General features: G+C 41.3%; 1 protein-coding gene across 1 annotated transcript in view; it reads left to right on the top strand.

The window, feature by feature from the left end:
• Positions 1 to 21671, top strand: part of EFHB (EF-hand domain family member B) — a 70265-nt gene that overhangs the window by 25904 nt on the left and 22690 nt on the right. The window contains exons 5-7 of the mRNA XM_044295255.1: positions 3678 to 3788; positions 17267 to 17396; positions 17650 to 17733. Of these exons, the coding sequence (XP_044151190.1) occupies positions 3678 to 3788; positions 17267 to 17396; positions 17650 to 17733 (325 nt within the window). The remainder of the gene's footprint in view (positions 1 to 3677; positions 3789 to 17266; positions 17397 to 17649; positions 17734 to 21671) is intronic.

The raw sequence follows: 21671 nt of genomic DNA, 5'->3' as shown, positions 1-21671 counted from the left end.
CTAGTATAACCAAATCGGCTAATTAGAATATAAGGCGCCGAAATAAACGGGGGACAACAGCGGTCTTCGGAGAAAAAAAAAGTGCGATGACATCAGTGGTGGCCACCCTATAAGGTAAGACCCTAATTAGACTAGGGCTAAACAGATGAAAAGGTCCTCTTTAAATCTATACATTTTATTTCCCCTGATGATTGCTCCCTAGACAAAACAAGCCATTATAGCTAATGAAAAGTATTTAAGAATATATGTCTAACAAAAAGTCAAATGTAAGTATTTCAGTAGTTTTAATTTATGAATTCATGGACAACGTCTATAGAAGAAGAAAACACTCAGAAAAACAGGACATTATATAGTGTTATAAGCAATAACAAATGTAGATGTATAAGCATTTAACAACCTGTATATATATAATACTGGTCCTTTATTAATATAATAATATTCCTGCTCTCTTTATATTAGAAAATATCTACATTTACAATAATTTTTATTAGATTAGTTTATATATTGCCAACATATTCTGCAGCACTGTACAGAAGTACCCACATTAGTCTGCATTGGTGCCCACAATCGAAATGCCATATTACCCTATCAGTATGTTTTTGTAGTGTGGGAGGAAAAGGGAGTTTCCAGAGGAAACTCACACAAATATGAGCAGAACATAAAACTTCATGCAGATGTTGCCCTTGGTTGGATTTGAACCCAGAACTGCAAGGCAGACGTGCTGGAGTTCTGCTGATTACTATTAGAAGCTACAAAAATCTAATAGCTCGATGTTGCCCATCATGGATTTTTTTCCTTGTACAGTTGTTTTTTTTTTCATTATCCCTCCTTACCCCCCCCTCCACAAAAAATAATAATAATAACAATAAAAGTTGATTGATGATGTCAATGGGAAAATGAAAATGTTCTTACTCTCAGAATGCAGTGATGAAAAAAATAAGTGAAAAAAATGCTGCATCCTGAAAGCCAGGTTGTCTTTAAAGGTATTTTCTGTGAATAGAGAAGGCCCCTAGCCTGCATTGCCTCCTGAAAGATTCATACCTGCCTGTTCCGCGTCACTCCAATCCTGTACACAAGCTCCCCTTTCTCCATCTTCCGGTCCACAGCTTGTTTTCTTCTGGCTGGGGCATGAACTTGGTTACTGCAGAAATTAGATGTCACCGATGAAGCCAATCTTTGGCTACAGCAGCACACATGGCTATGTCCAAGCCCTAGCCAGAATAAGAAGATAAGCAGAGGACCAGAAGATGTAGGAACGGGACCAGCATGCATGACTGTGCAGTGGCGAGGAGCAGTTTAGTATGAATATTTCAGCAGGTGACGCAGGTTGGGAGCCTCTCCTTGATAGTTACTATTCCCAGAGAACCAGGTACACCTACAGTATCTCACATCCCTAACAATTTTGTAAATATTTTATCTTTTCATGGGACAACAGTGTAAATTTGGTGTGCCCTAAAAATAACTCAACACACAGCCATTAATATGTAAAACACTGGCGACAAAGCTGAGTACACCCCTAAGTTTAAAAGGCCAAATTTTGCACAAAGTGTCAATATTTTGTGTGGCCACCATTATTTTCTAGCACTGCCTGAACTCTCTTGGGCATGGAGTTCACTACAACTTCACAGATTGCCAGTGGAATCCTCTTCCACTCCTCCATGACGACATCACGGAGCTGGTAGATGTTAGGCTACTTTCACACTAGCGTTCGGGCGGATCCGTTCTGAACGGATCCGCTCATAATAATGCAGACGGAGGCTCCGTTCAGAACGGATCCGTCTGCATTAAAATGGCAAAAAAAAAGCTAAGTGTGAAAATAGCCTCGGACGGATCCGTCCAGACTTTCAATGTAAAGTCAATGGGGGACGGATCCGCTTGAAGATTGAGCCACATTGTGGCATCTTCAAACGGATCCGTCCCCATTGACTTACATTGTAAGTCTGGACGGATCCGCACGGATCCGCACGCCTCCGCACGGCCAGGCGGACACCCGAACGCTGCAAGCAGCGTTCAGCTGTCCGCCTGTCCGTGCGGAGGCGAGCGGAGCGGAGGCTGAACGCCGCCAGACTGATGCAGTCTGAGCGGATCCGCTCCATTCAGACTGCATCAGGGCTGGATGGCTGCGTTCGGGTCCGCTCGTGAGCCCCTTCAAACGGAGCTCACGAGCGGACCGACGAACGCTAGTGTGAAAGTAGCCTAAGAGACCTTGCGCTCCTCCACCTTCCGTTTGAGGATGCCCCACAGATGCTCGATAAGGTTTAGATTTGGAGACATGCTTGGCCAGTCCAGCACCTTTACCCTCAGTTTCTTTAGCAAATGGTCATCTTGGAGGTGTGTTTGGGGTCGTTATCATGTTGGAATACTGCCCTGCGGCCCAGTTTCTGGAGGGAGGGGATCATGCTCTGCTTCAGTATGTCACAGTATGTGGCATTCGTGGTTCCCATAATGAACTGCAGTTCCCCACAGCCGGCAGCACCCATGCAGCCCCAAACCATGACACTCCCACCACCATGCCTGACTGTAGGCAAGACACATTTGTCTTTGTACTCACCTGGTTACTGTCACTCACGCTTGCCACCATCTGAACCAAATAAGTTCATCTTGGTCTCATCAAACCACAGGACACCGTTCCAATCCATGTCCTTAGTCTGCTTGTGTTTGGCAAACTTTATGCAGGTTTTCTTGTGCATCATCTTTAGAAGAGGCTTCCTTCTGGGACGTCAGCCATGCAGATCATTTAATGCATTGTGCGGCGTATGGTCACGGACAGACTGACCCGCCACCCCTTAAACCTCTGCAGCAATGCTGGCGGCATTTATACCTCTATTTTGAACAGACAACCTCTGGATATGACGCTGAGCACGTGCACTCAGCTTCTTTGGTCAACCATGACGAGGCCTGTTCTGAGAGGAACCTGTCTTGTTAAACCGCTGTATGGTCTTGACCACCGTGCTGCAGCTCAGTTTCAGGGTGTTGGCAATCTTCTTATAGCCTAGGCCATCTTTATGTAGAGCAACAATTCATTTTTTTCCGATCCTCAGAGAGCTCTTTGCCATGAGGTGCCATGTTGAACTTCCAGTGACCATGTTGAACTTCGAGTGACCAAAAAGCCATAATGTTTTCATATTCTCATCATTGACATCACTGATCAACTTACATTATTATTTTAATTTTAAATATTCTCTGACAACCCCCTTAAAGGGGTTAATGTTTATTATTAGAATAGCTGATAATATTTATTATATGCTTTAGTTTATAACGCACTCATTACAACAAGAGGGAGGAAATGTTTCCGAACACAAGTTTACCAGTTCATCAAATTATATAAGATTAGGAGCTCAATGTGTTGCTGTTTTTTTTACAGAAATGTGATTATATAGCCAGGATTAATGTGTAAGGCCTCGTTCACATTTCCGCATCAAGGATCAAAGTAATGCATGTCCCTGTGATTTTTTTTTACTGACCCACGGTCAGTAAAAAGATGCTGAAATGTGAACAGGTACATTTAAATTAATGGGCACGTGTGCTGTCCGCAGAAAATGCGGGCAGCACACGTCGGTGAGAAACGGAAACGTGAACGAGGCCTAATGCTTTTTCTTACCCCTCCTTTGTAGTGTAATAACGAGTAATAAGCCATTTATTAATTACAGAAACTCTTTCCCTTGTTTTCTATTAAGGTTTATCAGCAGGTGTTCTTATAAATCCTTCTAGAAGCTTGCGAGAAATAGAGGAAGACTCGGGCAGAGGACATGATCTTTATGTGGTTACACATAACGATTATGACGTTGGTGAGTACATAATATATTTCACAACTAGAGCTTCAACAGAACTGAAAACTTACAGCATGTCGAAACTAGCAAAAAGAGCAAACACATGATCAAAAGGCAGTGTATTATAAAAACATGACTGGCATATTATTTGAATGTTGAGATGTTTTTATACATTTTACTATGAACATAAATATATAAACATAGATATATGTATATATATTTTTTATATGACTGCCAAAGCTGCACCCTCTTCAAAACTTTACCTGCATATCGTCTCGTGCCGTGTAATTACAACTGTGTCGGGCCATTCAAATGAATGGGATCAGCAATTCTAATTACCCTGCACTGCCGCTACGGCAGCGGCGACATGCAGCTAAGCTTTGAAGTGGACCCAGAAGAGGGAGGAGCAGACTGGCGGCGGCAGGAAGCAGGACTATAAAGGTATGGTGGGAAATCAAATCTTTGTGTACTCCACCATGGAAGGGCCAGTGTCTGGTTGGTCTGTGCCGGGTTCATGTAAGTCAGGTTTGCTATATTGGCCCTGTAATAATACTTTTGGATTTCTGCATAGTTAGCAGTTTGTTTTGTAATTTCAGGATGATAAAGATGTGGTGCATAAAAATCCTTCTGAGCCTAAAAAGAAACTGAAAAGATGCGCTACTTGTGTTGGGCTACTTTCACACTAGCGTTTTTTTGCTGGATCCGGCAGGATTCAGCAAAAATACTTCCGTTACTGATAATACAACCATCTGGATTTGTTATGAACAGATCCGGTTGTATTATCTTTAACATAGCCAAGACGGATCCTTCATGAACTCCGGGGACGGATCTGTTTTTTTATTGTGTCAGAGAAAACGGATCTGTCCCCATTGACTTGCATTGTGGGTCATGACGGATCTGTTTTGCTCCGCATCCCAGGACGGAAAGCAAACTGCAGCATGCTGCGGTTTGCTCTCCGGTATAAGAACGGAACGGAATGCATTTTGGAGCATTCTTTTCTGTTCAGTTATGTTTTGTCCCCATTGACAATGAATGAAGCGTTTTTTTTCCCGGTATTTAGACCCTATGACTGATCTCAATACCGTAAAATAGAAACGCTAGTGTGAAAGTAGCCTTAAGAAGTTGGCAGAGTCTTACTCTAAACGACTTTGCAGTTCCTGCATTGATAAATTGATGAAAGAAGAACAGCCATCTTTATTAGCTGAAATTACGAAGATTATAAAGGAGGAAGTACGCTTCTCAGTGGTCAAATTCATGCCCAAATCTGTTCCGTAGTCTCATGTTAAAAGACCTAGGGCCAGATTTATCACGACTCTGACAGCTCACTCCACTTTCACATGGCTAAAGTCAGTTTCAGCCAAGTCAGATTTATGATCGGCCCTTTAAGACTGTAATAAATGTGGTTTGACGGTAGCAGTTTATCCGTCAGTAAGCAGCTTTACAAAAGTCGCACGTCCTTACGAAAAAGTTGCATGTTCTATTAAAAAGTCTCATAAGATAAACATGGGCCTCACTGGAGTGAAATTGCGAATTTTTTTGCGACTTTTTTGCAACTTTTTAAAAAGTCCCAATAGTAAATCTGTCTAGAGATTCATTTACATAAGAAAACACGCCCACTTTCATAAAACTGGCGAGCATAGTGCAGAGCAGAATAAAGTCGCAAATTTGTGCGCAGTTTTAGCGTTTGCGCTTTTTTTTGTGTGACTTTTTCACTCCATTATTCTGATTTGAGCTAATGATAAATCTGGCCCCTAGAGTTGATATGGACTCGAATTCAGAGGCTAAATCTACTAGTAACATTAGATCAGAGGGAGAAATAGATGATATTGAGGAAGATGAAATGGCTTCTTGTTCTGCGGAAGAGGGAAAAAAGTTCTTTTTTTCATCCAAGCATTTAGACGTTCTCATTTCTGCTGTCCGTCAGACAATGGAAGTTGAGGAAGTCGCCCAACCTCGTTCTATACAGGGCGAGATGTTTGGTGGACTAAAAGCAAAAAAGAAAACACTCTTTCCAGTAAATGAAAATCTAAAATTACTCATATTGGAGGAATGGGCGGAGTTTAAGAATCGTCTAGCCTTTAATGCAGAAGATACAAAATTGTGGCTGGATACCACGAAAATTTATATACCAATTGAGAAAGTAATTAAAAAAACCTCCTTGAGGATTCCTCGCAACTCAGGGACGCTATGGATAGAAAAATAGATGGTCTTTTAAAAAATCCTGGGAGGTATCTTCTGCATTGATCAATAACAATTTTTCGGTTACTTCAGTGTCTCGATCGTTATTTTTATGGCTCTCCCAACTACGGTAGATAACAATCTAAAGATGAAAACCTCCAGTGAAGTCCATTCCACTCTTAATAATGGCAACTGCGTTTGTCTCTGTTGCTTCAGCGGAATCTATTCCCTTTTTAATGCCTCCAGACGTGCGTCGTGGCTTAAAACTTGGTCTGGGGACATTCCGTCAAAAAATAAACGTGGCACGTGCGATGTGTGGAGGGAGGGAAAAAGGAGCCATCTGGTCCCTGCGCTGATGTGACGGAGACCCGATGGCAGGGAAGGCAGCCCGATGCCTTCCTTAGGCATCATGGCTGCCTTTCAGGAGAGCCTGTGAGATCCAGCCTGCTGGATCTCACAGGAAAGCAGTCTGTAAGTGTATTACAGTCTGTAATACACTTACAGCCAATGCATCACAATACAGAAGTATTGTAAAGGGGATCAGACCCCCAAAAGTTGAAGTCCCAGAAGTGTAACAAAAAAGTTTTACAAAACAATTTAAAGTTTCAAGTAAAAAAAAAAAAAAAGGCCTTTTCCCAAAATAAAGTAGAAAAAATTTGTAAAAATATAGGGAAAAAAAGAAAAGTAGACCTATTAGGTATCGCCGCGTCTGTATCGACCGGCTCTAAAAATATTATATGAACTGACCCCTCAAATGAACACCATCAAAAAAATACAATAAAAACTGTGCTTAGAAAAAAACAACTTTTTTTTTGTCACCTTACATAACTAAAAGTATAACACCAAGCGATCAAAAAGTCGTGTGCCCCCCAAAATAGTACCAATCTAACCGTTACCTCATGCTGCAAAAAATATACTTTACCCAAAACATAAAAAAATTATGGCTCTCAGAATATGGAGACACTAAAACATGATTTTTTTTTTTGTTTGTTTCAAAAATGATATTATTGTGTAAAACTTAAATAAATAAAAAAAGTATACATATTAGGTATCGCCACATCCTTAACGACCAGCTCTATAAAAATATCACATGACCTAACCCCTCAGGTGAACACCGTAAAAAAATTAAAGATTAAAAACGGTGTCAAAAGCCATTTTTTGTGACCTTGCATCACAAAAAGTGTAATAGCAAACGATCAAAAAGTCATATGCATCCCACAATAGTACCAATCTAACTGTCACTTCATCCCGCAAAAAGTGATCCCCTACATAAGAGAATCGTCCAAAAAATAAAAAAAACTATGGCTCTCAGAATATGGAGACACTTTAACATAATTTTTTTTGTTTAAAAAATGCTGTTATTGTGTAAAACTTAAGTAAATGAAAAAAGTATACATATTAGGAATCACTGCATCCGAAAGAACCTGCTGTATAAAAATATCACATGACCTAACCCCTCAGATGAACACCGTAAAAAAAAAAAGTGTCAAAAAGTTATTTTTTGTCACTTCACATCACAAAAAGTGTAATACCAAGCTATCAAAAAGTCTTACGCACCCCAAAATAGTACCAATCAAACCGTCATCTCATACCAAAAAAAATTAGTCCCTACATTATACAGTCGCCCCAAAAAAATGCAAAAAACTACGGCTTTCAGAATGTGGACATGTGGAGACACTAAAAAATATTTTGTTTTCAAAAATGCCTTTTTATGTAAAATTGAAACAAACAACCAAAGTAGTCATATTTGGTATTGTCGCGTCCGTAACAACCTGCTCTATAAAAATACCACATGATCTAACCTGTCAGATGAACGTTGTAAATAACAAAAAATAAAAACTGTGCCAAAACAGCTATTGTTTGTTACCTTGCCTCACAAAAGTGCCACCTTATCCTATAGTTTCCAAAATGGGGTCACATTTTTGGAATCTCTACTCTAGGGGTGCATCAAAGGGGCTTCAAATGGGACATGGTGTCAAAAAACCAGTCCAGCAAAATTTGCCTTCCAAAAACCATATGGCGTTCCTTTTCTTCTGCGCCCTGCCGTGTGCCCATATAGCAGTTTACCACCACATATGGAGTGTTTCTGTAAACTAAAGAATCAGGGCAATACATTGAGTTTTGTTTGGCTGTTAAACCTTGCTTTGTTACTGGAAAAAATGGATTAAAATGGAAAATCTGCCCAAAAAGTGAAATTCTGAAATCTTATCTCCATTTTCCATTCTTATGGAACACCTAAAGGGTTAGCAAGGGTTGTAAAATCAGTTTTGAATGCCTTGAGGGGTGTAGTTTCTAAAATGGGGTCAATTTGGGGTGGTTTCTATTATGTAAGCCTCACAAAGTGACTTAAAAAGTAGGTTTTGGAAATTTTAAAAATTTTAAGATTTGCTGGGGAATGAAAAGTAATGTCTATTTTTGGAGGTATCACTATCTATGATAAAAGTAGAGAAATTTAAATTCGAAAATTTGAAATTTGTTTTACAATTTTTGGTAAATTTGGTAATTTTTCATAAATAAAAATGAAAATTTTTTGACTCCATTTTACCACTGTCATGAAGTACAATATGTGATGAGAAAACATTCTTAGAATGGCCTGGATAAGAAAAAGCATTTTAAAGTTATCACCACATAAATTGACACGTCAGATTTGCAAAAAATGGCCTGGTCCTTAAGGTGAAATATGGCAATCCCAATACTACATAACAAAAACAATGACGTTCTTCCAGTGGGAGGAAGACTGAAAACCTTCCTTCCACAGTGGAGAAAAATTACTCACAATACTTGGATTTCAAAAATAATAGAAGAAGGTGTAACAGCAGCGCACAGCCGGTGCTTCCCATTCACTGCTGCAGTCCTGGGCTCTGTCTGTGTGGGTGCTGTTCTGGAATCCGCTCCACAGTTTGCTCTCAGCCTCGGCCACAGCATGCTTGCTGTTTGTTTCCTGCAGCACTTCCTTAAGGTGCGGCGCGTGTCACTTCCTGGGCTTTATGGGTTAGGTCATGTGACCTTGCTGGCCTATCCTAGCCCTCCTGTGCATATATGTAGCCCAGCCCCCTTCCCAGATGCCTCAGTGTCAAGGTCCTTGTGTCCTACTATGCTTCCTGGTTTCCGCTAGTGTTCCTAACTCGTATCTGTATTCCTGGACTATGCTACCTGTTAGATCCCGATCTGCTTGCATTGAATCTCCTGTTGCCAACCTGGATTGCCTGACCTGTGCCGCCTGCCCTGACCTTTTGTCTGTCTGACTACGCCTCGGCCTCATCCTTCAGTCCTGCACCTCTGGTATCTCCTGGTGTACCTGGACCAGCTGCCTCGTGTGCCTATCCTCCTCAAGAGGTAGCGACCTGGTGTTCCCCTTGGAAAAGTCTATCCCCACCATCAGGGGTACTGTGAAGATCCAGGGGTTTACTTAGACAATGCCCTTAGAGGAGGTAGTACACATGGCACAGTGGCTTCACACCCGCTGATTCGTGACAGAAGGATACAGAATAGAATTTTTATATCCTCACCAAGGAAATTTGTTGTGACATTTTGCTCAACCAGAACAGAATTCTGCAATAATGTCAGATTTGGAAAAACTATTGCGTCTGCAAGCCATCAAGCCAGTACCACCAGAAGAAATCGGTCTGGGACATTACTCAAGAGTTTTGTTTTTTTTTTGTAAAAAGGTCAAATAGGACATATCGATCCATTCTAAACCTAAAAATACTGATTCAGTGGGTGAAATATCGACGATTCAAAATGGAATCAATAAATTTGCAATTCAGTTGATTTGTCCAGGAGCGGAAATGTGCACAGTGGACTTAAAAGATGTTTATTATAATGTCCCAATATTTCCAGAGCATCAAAAATTTCTGAGATTTGCGGTTCAGATGGATTCATCCATTCAACATTTCCAGTTCCAGTGTCTACCCTTCAGCCTATCCTCAGCACCAAGAATCTTTACAAAAATAGTAGCAGACGTTGTGTCCTGGTTGAGAAAAGAAGAGGGTATAATAATTATACCTTATCTGGACAACTTCCTATTGACAGGTCCATCTGCCACCATTCTAATTAAACAGCTGGAACTCACCTTGTCAAGTCTTTCCCGCTTGTAATGAATCATAAACCTAGAAAAATCTAACCTTATTCCAGAAACTAGGAACCCTATTGAACTCGGAAAAACAACGTTAATTTCTGCCGATAGAAAAACAGGCAAATATGCGCCAGATTTCCTTATTCCAAAGGAAAGAAGTCTGGTCTAGTCAATTCCATTCAAGACCTTCGCAGAAAACAGTTCTCATTTGTTGGAACCCAGATCTAAATACTTTGGATCAGACGCTAAGACGGAGTCTTTCATGGTGGATAAATCCAGAGAACTTATCATTGTGATTTCCATGGACTTAAGAACCTCAGATTCTAGTAACAACAGATGCCAGTAAGTCTGGCTGGGGAGCCCAGGTGCAGGACTTATACTTCCAGGGTCCCTGGGGTCACAACCAAAGGTCTACCAAAGGTCCTCAAACTTCAGGGAGTTGAGAGCAGTCTTGAAAGCTTTCCTAAAAGTGGAAAATCTTCTAAAGGGCCTACATGTACGGGTTCTCTCAGACAACATTGCAATAGTATCATTCCTGAAACATCAAGGTGGGGAGGGGGGTCCGAGATTTCCGCCCCTTCAGCATTTATCAGATCGGATATTCAGCTGGACAGAGAAAAATGTACTGTCAGTTTCAGCAATCCACCTGAAAGGAGATAAAAATGTGACCGCAGATTTCTTAAGCAGACATTCCATACATTCAGGGATTGGTGTCTCAAAAAATAGGTATTTCATGTACTTTGCAAGAAATAGGGGACTCCTCAATTGGACCTCTTTGCCACAAGAAAAGATACCCTTCTTCCGTTTTTTTTCTTCTCACTGAATCCGTGGGACAGACCAGTGGCAGTAGATGCTTTGTCTCAGAGTTGGGATATGGATCTGGCCTATGCCTTCCTGCCTTTTCCTCTAATTGGGCCAATCCTGAAAAAGCTGAGGTCAGAATGTGTAACTCTGGTCCTAATAGCTCCATATTGGCCGAAGCAAAGCTGGTTTCCAATTCTAAAGAACTTGGCATTGGAGGAACCCTTCTTTCTTCCCCCAGAAGAAGACGTATTGTCTCAGCGGCCTCTTTGGCATTCACAAGTGCACAGGTTGAAGCTGGCAGCATGGTTTCTGGAGAGCAGATACTACGAGCCAGGGGCCTGTCAGAAAGAGTTATAACAACCATACTACAAAGTCACAAGAAGGTTACTTCTGCCATCTACAGTAACATTTGGAAGAAATTCAGTTTCTGGTCTGTTTCTCTTCAAAAAGAGTTAGTTTCCCCTCCTATTCAGGACATTCTAGAATTTCTGCAGGAAGGTTTTGACATGGGTCTCAGGTCCAGTACTATAAAAGTTCAGATTTCGCCTTTAAGTTGGTTTCTTGACTTCCATCTAGCAGAGCACAATTGGAGGAAAACATTTTCTCGTGCCATCTCCAGGATCCGGCTTTTGATAAGAAAGTCAGTTCCTCCTTGGAACTTGTCACTAGTATTGAAGCACCTATGTAATCCTCCTTTTGAACCTTTAGAAAACTGTGAAATAAAAATACTCTCTTTCAAAACAGTATTTCTAGTGGCCATAACATTGGCAAGGAGAGTAGGAGAGATACAGGCTCTCTCTTCAAGAAAACCATATATGAGGATTCTGGATGACAGAGTAATCTTAAAATAGGACCCAACTTTTATGTCAAAAGTCGTCTCATCTTTTCATCGTAACCAGAAAAAAATTCTACCCTCTTTTTGTACAGATCTGATGAATATGAAAGAACAATGTTTTCATACTCTAGATGTTCGTCGTTCAGTAATACAATATTTAGAAGTCACTCGCCCCTTCAGGAAAGATTCAGCTTTGTTTGTACAATTCGTGAAAATCTATTGCAAGATGGATTAAATCAACAATCCAGCAAGATTATACTTCCCAGAACAAAGACTGCCCATTCAAAGTCACAGCCCATTCTACTCGAGCTGTGGCCGCTTCTTGGGCAGAAAGAGCTAATGCCTCAGTGGAACAAATCTGCAGGGCAGCTACCTGGTCTAGTTTTCAAACCTTCTGCAGACTAGACCTATCTGCTAATAGAGACTTAGCCATTAGACATAAAGTCCTACAGGCTGTGGTTCCTCCCTAAAGTAGTATTATCTGGTATTGCCCCATGTGTGCTGTCATGGAGGACATCCTGGAAAGTAGAATTTAGACTTACCGGTAATTCGTTTTCCAGGAGTCCGACATGCCAGCACCCTACTTATTTCTCTCTAAAGATATATGGTTTATTTCTCGAGAATATATATATATATATATATTTATTTATTTGCTGCTTGACCGTTGTGATGATTTAAAAACACTGGTGTTGGAGGGGAGGCTTTTAACCTCTCCGTGCTTCCTGTCCCTTTAGAGGTATATAAGGACATCCTCCATGTGTGCTGTCATGTCGGACTCCTGGAAAACTATTTACTGGTAAGTCTATATTCTACTTTCTTTTGTTGATCTGAGGCTCCGTTCTTGAGTTATGATGCTTTTTTTTAATGTACAAATTGAGCCTTTGGTGCAGTAAGGGTGTCACCATTGCTCTTGTTGCACCCAAGCTGCACTCCCAGAGAGGGGCTGGCCACAGAAAGGAGTGTAGCTTGGTTGCAACAAGAGCAATGGTGACGCCCTCATAGCACCAAAGACAATTTAACCCTAATTTGCATATTAAGAAAAAGTATAATAACTTGGGAACAGATCCTCAGATCAAGAAAAGAAAAACACCATTTTAATCAGGTGAAACACAGCTACAGGGAGTGCAGAATTATTAGGCAAATGAGTATTTTGACCACATCATCCTCTTTATGCATGTTGTCTTACTCCAAGCTGTATAGGCTCGAAAGCCTACTACCAATTAAGCATATTAGGTGATGTGCATCTCTGTAATGAGAAGGGGTGTGGTCTAATGACATCAACACCCTATATCAGGTGTGCATAATTATTAGGCAAAATGGGTCAAAAGAAGGACTTGACAGGCTCAGAAAAGTCAAAAATAGTGAGATATCTTGCAGAGGGATGCAGCACTCTTAAAATTGCAAAGCTTCTGAAGCGTGATCATCGAACAATCAAGCGTTTCATTCAAAATAGTCAACAGGGTCGCAAGAAGCGTGTGGAAAAACCAAGGCGCAAAATAACTGCCCATGAACTGAGAAAAGTCAAGCGTGCAGCTGCCAAGATGCCACTTGCCACCTGCAACATCACTGGAGTGCCCAAAAGCACTAGGTGTGCAATACTCAGAGACATGGCCAAGGTAAGAAAGGCTGAAAGACGACCACCACTGAACAAGACACACAAGCTGAAACGTCAAGACTGGGCCGAGAAATATCTCAAGACTGATTTTTCTAAGGTTTTATGGACTGATGAAATGAGTGAGTCTTGATGGGCCAGATGGATGGGCCCGTGGCTGGATTGGTAAAGGGCAGAGAGCTCCAGTCTGACTCAGACGCCAGCAAGGTGGAGGTGGAGTACTGGTTTGGGCTGGTATCATCAAAGATGAGCTTGTGGGGCCTTTTCGGGTTGAGGATGGAGTCAAGCTCAACTCCCAGTCCTACTGCCAGTTTCTGGAAGACACCTTCTTCAAGAAGTGGTAAAGGAAGAAGTCTGCATCCTTCAAGAAAAACATGATTTTCATGCAGGACAATGCTCCATCACACGCGTCCAAGTACTCCACAGCGTGGCTGGCAAGAAAGGGTATAAAAGAAGAAAATCTAATGACATGGCCTCCTTGTTCACCTGATCTGAACCCCATTGAGAACCTGTGGTCCATCATCAAATGTGAGATTTACAAGGAGGGAAAACAGTACACCTCTCTGAACAGTGTCTGGGAGGCTGTGGTTGCTGCTGCACGCAATGTTGATGGTGAACAGATCAAAACACTGACAGAATCCATGGATGGCAGGCTTTTGAGTGTCCTTGCAAAGAAAGGTGGCTATATTGGTCACTGATTTGTTTTTGTTTTGTTTTTGAATGTCAGAAATGTATATTTGTGAATGTTGAGATGTTATATTGGTTTCACTGGTAAAAATAAATAATTGAAATGGGTATATGTTTTTTTGTTAAGTTGCCTAATAATTATGCACAGTAATAGTCACCTGCACACACAGATATCCCCCTAAAATAGCTAAAACTAAAAACAAACTAAAAACTACTTCCAAAAATATTCAGCTTTGATATTAATTAGTTTTTTGGGTTCATTGAGAACATGGTTGTTGTTCAATAATAAAATTAATCCTCAAAAATACAACTTGCCTAATAATTCTGCACTCCCTGTATGTGTCTATGCCAACAGTTTGATAGGGTGTTGCTGATGAGATTCCCTTTTAAGCGTATTCCGTGTGCTGACTTCCACTGGAGTACTGTTTAACATGAAATATGCATGATCCAGAAAGTAATAATTATATACATAAAAAATTTGCAAACTGAATGTACCGTGCTCTAATAAATATACAATAGATTGATTCTGTAGTTCATACCTGGAACATATCTTGTGTCCAGACAAAAGATTCAAAAAGCTTCACGCTCTAACACCGTCCAATCACAGCTTCATCAGTATGATCTCTCTCTAAATATATTGGCGCTCAGAATGATGAAGATGACTCCACCTCAGTAGAAGACTTGTGGGAGCCACCCCTTTTGGCAAACCACTAAAAATTTACATATAGGGCACCAGAAGTACCTAGGACAATATCTTGGCGTATCTCATAAACTGGAGGGCAAAGGATGCCCAGACAAATAAAATAAACACCAAAGGAAACAGCAAAACAGCCACTAATTCAGGCAAGGAGCTAGCGTTGAATATTTAACCCCTTTAGGAGACAAACATTTTTCAACTTGCTGATAGAGCCTATTTTTGCAATTCAGATATGTGTCACTTTATGTGGTAATAGCTTTGGAATGGGTTTACTTATCCAAGCAATTCTGAGATTGTTTTTTCGTGAACAATTGTACTTTATGGTAAAGGTAAATTTAAGTCGATATGTTTTACCTTTATAAAAAAAATCCAAAATTAACGGATTTTTTTTTTTTTTAAATTGATATTTTTTTTACATTTGAATTTCTCTGCTTTTAAGATTGTGATACCTCATAAAATACTTAAATTAACATTCACCATATGTATACTTTATGTTGGCATCATTTTGTAAATGTCATTTAATTTTTTAGGAAGTTAGAAGGCTTAGAATTTTAAAAAGTAATTTTTCAAATTTGTAAGAAAATAATGTAGATCATGTAACATTTTGATAAAGCCGGTCATTAAGGACGTGCCGATACCTAACGTGTATTCGTATTTATTTTTCATTTTATTTTTTACATTCATTTTTATTGATGAGGGGAAAGGGTGATTTTTTTATTTTTGCTTGTAACTTTTAATTTTGTATTAATAAAATCCACTTTTTGAACTTTTTTTTTTTGTCCCACTGTGGGACATCAACTTTTGTGAGTCTGATCCCCGCTACAATGCATTACAATACAGGAGACTGGGTGTCATAGGCTTCTAAAGCTGGCTCTGATGCATGTGGAAGGCATTGGCAGCTGCATGTGGAAGGCATTGGGCTGCCATTTACCAGCCATTGGGTCCCCATAACTTCCCGCTGCCCTGTACATGTATGGCAGATGTTGAGAAGGGGTTAAAGAAGACCTGTGACATGTATGTTTTTAGTAACTACTGTACTTGCATTCCCCATGTAATAACAATTCTGGAGCATCTATTCTTATGGCTTTATGTTGTGTCATTTCTGTATTATTTCTACTAGATCTACTGCTAATTGCTAGCAGTCTGCAGTAAGGGTACAGAGGGGTGGTAACCTGTTTGGTGTATGTACCTGCACAGTCTGAAAATGGCAGCACTGATTGGATACAGTGAGTCTGTGCAGGTACACTCCCCCCCCCAACTGGTTACCACCCCCCCCCTGTACCCTTACTGCAGACTGCTAGAAATTCATTCATAACTTCTAGCAGGAATAATAAAGGAATGGAACAACATAGAGTCATAAGAATAAATGCCTCAGAATGGTTATTTCACGGGGAATGCATGTAGTTACTAAAATAGACATGTCAGGAGCGGTGACAGGATCTCTTTAAACGGGTCCTTTTTAAGGTCCTGTTTACATCATGGCTGATATTATGTTTGATCTCATATACCACACCTTTGGCCAGGGATAGTCTATGAGCATGTTGACATATGTCAGCAAATGCTGCAGACATGTATGTGAAATATAGATCCGGATTGTGATGTGTTCACTGCTTAACATAAAAAATAACAAGCAGTATATAAGAATTCTTTTTGGGTACATTCACACAATTTTGTGTATTCGCTCATCTCTACAACCAACCTATATATAGGTGAAGGCACTATAGCAGGTTGCCACAATGTAATGTTAAGGGTGCATTCACACGACCATATGTTTTTTGTGGTCCGCAAAACACACATGACGTCTGTGTGACATCCGTGTTGCATCCGTTTTTTATGTGGACCCATTCCTACGGCCAAGAATTGGACATGTTCTATCTTTAGCGGAATGGACTTCCGGATGCAGAAAGTACACAGATGTCTTCCAGACGTCACAGAGATGTCAACTGTATTTTGCGGATCCGTGTTTTGTGGACCGCAATATACATAGTCGTGTGAATGCACCCTTAACGTTACATTGTGGCAACCTGCTGTAGTGCCACCTAATATTATATACTTTATATTGGTTGGCTGTAGAGATGAGAGAATCAATTTGTCTCATTAGCCAGACTTCTTCAGCTGTGGTGGGGCTGTCCACCTACCGTATGATTGACAGGGCCGGACAACCTGGGTGACCCTGTCATTCTCCTGCCTGTGCTGCTGAAGCTTAAATTTAGGCTCGGGAGCAGCTACTGCGCATGCGCTGCTACCCAGAAGTGTAGCAGCACATGCACAATAGCTGCTTCCGCAACCGAATATGAGCTTTGGCAGTGGCACAGGCAGAAGATTGGCAGGGTCACCCAGGATGTCAGTCCTTGTCAATCATACGGTAGGTGGACACTTCTTCACCTGGGGAGACAGCCCCACCACAGCTGAAAGTCTGGTTAATGAGACAAATCTACTTATTAGAATCAATTCACCCATCTCTAGTTGTTTTTATATAGCAGAAACATTGGATATAGATATAAGATTTCTGTTCGTAAATGAGGGACCAAGTTGCAGCTTTTATTTCTCATTTTATTTTGTAAGTTTATTTTGTATTAAGGTATTAATACGGTTCCTTATATCTTAGGGGAGATAAGAAACAGAAAATATGACTGGACAAAATATAAAAAGGACACCAGGTTTGGAATTGAGACGCCTCACTTTAATGATGGCCGAAATGTTGCACGAAGCTTAAGGTGGCTTCAGGAAATGAAAAAGTAGGTTCTTCAGCACTGGACTGTATGTATTGTTGGGCTTTATTTTGTTATAGCTGCTGTAAGTAACCCTTATTTATTAAGATAACCCGAAGCAATCTTAGTACAAGATGTACCTTGTATGGCATTACCCTTCAAGGGTTCACAATATAAACATTTTCTATGAAAACCATTGCCCTTTTATTCTTTTCATAAACTCAATAAACAATAAGCAGATATATTAGAAAATAATGACCTGAAAACGTCTGTGTTTTAGGAATGAAGCAGCTAACATAGTTTCAAAAAGAGTCGATGATTTCCGGGAACGTTCACAGCATCAACTTGGGAAGGTTCTGGACCCGTAAGTGCCACCAACTCTCCGAATTATCCTACAAATGCTAATATCAAGAGTTAGGGTCCATTCACACGTCCGTGTGGGTCTTGCAGATCTGCAAAACACGGACATCGGTGATGTGTGTTCCGCATTTTGCGGACCGCACATCGCCGGCACTTAATAGAAAATGCCTAATCTTGTCCGCAACTGCGGACAAGAATAGGACATGTTCTATTTTTTTCGGGAACGGAATTGCAGACCCGTGCTGCCTCATAGAAATGAATGGGTCCACAATTCCGTTCCGCAAAATGCGGAACGAAATTGCGGATGTGTGAATGGAACCTAACTCTTTCTGTTCTCAAATTTTAATTTCATTGGTCTGAAACAGAATGTTTCCTATGTGTATGTACGGTGACTATATGGCACATACTAATATAGTCTTTGTTGCCATTCTGTGCTGCTTCATTATCCATGTCCTTATAGGGCAAATCTTCTGTGCTGTCCGCATAGATGTCCTGTCCATAAGATGGCCGCTGATAGAGGGTCATGTGACTAGACACCTCACTTGGACTCCTCCATCCTAACACACTCCCAACCATCAAGTGCTGATGGCAGGTGTAGTGTATTTGAATGGAGAAGACTGAATGACATGTCTGAGTGACATATCTGGGCATATGACTCTCCATCAGCAGTCATGTTTAGCAAATAGACTTGCTTTACAAAGGGACATGGCTTACGAAGCAGAGAAAATGGCGCCCAACATCAACTAAGCCTTTATTAGTAAGTGCCATAGCTATAAACCTGTGCTGATATATGCGTTATACACTTATTTTTATTGAGATATTTTAGGATTGCATCTCTTAGAAAACCTTCAGTTTACCAACAATTGAGGTTAAAGAGGACCTCCCCTTCTGGACCTCCCCTTTATTCTTCCTCCTAGAAGTTTTGAATGAATTGCTAGCTGTTTGCTTTGAAGGCCCAGATGGGTGTTACCAGTTGGGGGGGGAGGGGTGCTCCTGCATAGTCTGACAATCATAGCACTGATGGGATAATGTGAGACTGTGCAGGGACACCCCCCTCCAACTGGTAACAACCATCTGGGCCGTCATTGCAAACTTCTTGTAATTGATTAAGGCTACTTTCACACCTGCGTTCAGGTGTCCGCTCGTGAGCTCCGTTTGAAGGGGCTCACGAGCGGCCCTGAACGCAGCCGTCTGGCCCTAATGCATTCTCAGTGGAGGCGGATCCGCTCAGAATGCATCCGTCTGCCAGCGCTCAGCCTCCGCTCAGCTCAGTGAGCGGACACCTGAACGCTGCAAGCAGCGTTCGGGTGTCCGCCTGGCCGTGCGGAGGCGAGCGGATCCGTTCCGACTTATAATGGAAGTCAATGGGGACGGATCCGCTTGAAGATGACACCATATGGCTCAATCTTCAAGCGGATCCGTCCCCCATTGACTTTCAATGTAAAGTCTGAACGGATCCGCTCAGGCTACTTTCACACTTAGTTATAATGCAGACGGATCCGTTCTGAACTGAGCCACCGTCTGCATTAATATGAGCGGATCCGTTCAGAACGGATCCGCTCGAACGCTAGTGTGAAAGTAGCCTTACAACTTCTATCAGAAGAAATAAAAGAATGGCACATCATAGAGTCTTTGTTTTGTTTTTTCTTTGTAGTTTTTAGTGCTTCTTTACTGCCTTTCTGTTTTAGGAATTTAAATGCTTTTGTCACGTGACCAGATAGTGAACGCAATAAACAAAATCCCCAAAAACTATGGTGGAATGGTGAAATTTTGTCTTTGTCTCGTAATAAAAAAATTCACTATACAAATTTCACACTGGCCACTAGGTCTTATATATGTCAAGTCATCCTGTTCTTTGAGAGCTGCCCCATGGGCCATAGACACAATGGAGGGGACCTCATTGACTTCTATGGTAGATTTTTCTAGGCATAATTGGTGACTTGAAAGGGTTGTCCAGCCGTTAATATTGATGACCTTCCGTCAGGATAGGTCATCAATATCTGATCGGCAGGTGGTCCGACACCCAGAACTCCTGCTGATCAACTGTGAGACGAGGAGGCGGCGCTCCATGCGAGCACCTAGTCTTCTCACTACATCTAATCTCCTGTGGAGCGGTGGTGTAGTGTAATTACAAGTGCCAGCTCCATTCACTTGAATGGAGCAAATACTTATATTACACTTCTTCCTAGATGAAGTACAGAGTAATAAAGAGGAAACGGCGGTCGCATGGAGCACTGCCTCCTCTTCAAACAGCTGATCGGCGAGGGTGTCTCGTGTCGGACTCCCACCGATCAGATATTGATGACCTATGCTGACGATAGGTCATCTATATGAATGGCTGGACAACCCCTTTGAGTTGGTAAGCTGTGATATCGCCTATTGAGAATGGTGGATCCCGTGTTATCTATACAGAGTTGATAGCTGTCAATGTAATTCTGCCTGCCTGTGATTATAATGTGATATCTACTGAAAAGTTACCTGAACAGAACAGGAAATCTCAATATATTATTAGGCTTAACCTCTTCAGGACCCTGCCATTTTTCACCTTAAGGACCAGGCCAATTTATGCAAATCTGACGTGTCACTTTACGTGGTGATAACTTTAAAACACTTTTACTTATCCAAGCCATTCTCAGATTGTTCTCTCGTCACATATTGTATTTCATGACAGTGTTAAACTTGAGTCAAAATATTTCATTTTTATTTATAAAAAAATACCAAATTTACCAAGAATTTGGAAAAAATTTCTATTTCTTTGCTAAAATAGTTATTACTTTACATTTCCCATATGTCTACTTCATGTTTGGATCATTTTGTAAATTACATTTTCTTTTTTTTGGAAGCTAAAAGTCTTTTTTCAGAAAATTTCCAAAACCCACTTTTTAACAACCAGTTCAGGTCTGAAGTCACTTTGTGAGGCTTATATAATAGAAACCACCCATATATGGCCCCATTTTAGAAACTACACTCCTCAAGGTATTCAAAACTGATATTGCAAACTTTGGTAACCCTTTAGGTGTTCCACAAAAATTTAAGGAAAATGTAGTTGAAATTTCAGAATTTAACTTTTTGGGCAGATTTTCCATTTTAATCCATTTTTTTGAATTAACAAAGCAAGGGTTAACAGCCAAATAAAACTCTATTTATTGCCCTGATTCTGTAGTTTACAGAAACACCCCATATGTGGTCGAAAACTGCTGTGTGGGCACACGGCAGGGCGCAGAAGGAAAGGAATGCCATATGGTTTTTGGTCTGCCATGTCCCATTTGATGCATCCCTAGCCGCCACCGGACCGCCTAACGCAGATGTGCGGTCCGGAGGCGGCAGCCCTGCGCAGAGTCACGCATATATGCGTCATCTCGCGAGGGCCGAGATTTCCTGTGAACGCGCGCACACAGGCGCGCGCTCACAGGAACGGAAGGTAAGCGAGTGGATCTCCAGCCTGCCAGCGGCGATCGCTCGCTGGCAGGCTGGAGATGTGATTTTTTTTTTAACCCCCTAACAGGTATATTAGACGCTGTTTTGATAATAGCGTCTAATATACCTGCTACCTGGTCCTCTGGTGGTCCCTTTTGTTTGGATCGACCACCAGAGGACACAGGTAGCTGTGTAAAGTACCACAAAACACTACACTACACCCCCCCCCCCTGTCACTTATTAACCCCTTATGAACCCCTTATGAACCCCTGATCACCCATGATCACCCCATATAGACTCCCTGATCACCCCCCTGTCATTGATCACCCCCCTGTCATTGATCACCCCCCTGTCATTGATCACCCCCCTGTCAGGCTCCGTTCAGATGTCCGTATGATTTTTACGAATCCACGGATACATGGATCGGATCCGCAAAACACATACGGACGTCTGAATGGAGCCTTACAGGGGGGTGATCAATGACAGGCGGGTGATCACCCATATAGATTTCCTGATCACCCCCTG

Source organism: Bufo gargarizans, chromosome 5, assembly GCF_014858855.1.
Source record: "Bufo gargarizans isolate SCDJY-AF-19 chromosome 5, ASM1485885v1, whole genome shotgun sequence".
Classification (NCBI taxonomy): Eukaryota; Metazoa; Chordata; class Amphibia; order Anura; family Bufonidae; genus Bufo; species Bufo gargarizans.
The sequence above is the reverse complement of the archived record's forward strand: the minus strand, read 5'-3'. Positions and strand labels throughout refer to the sequence as shown.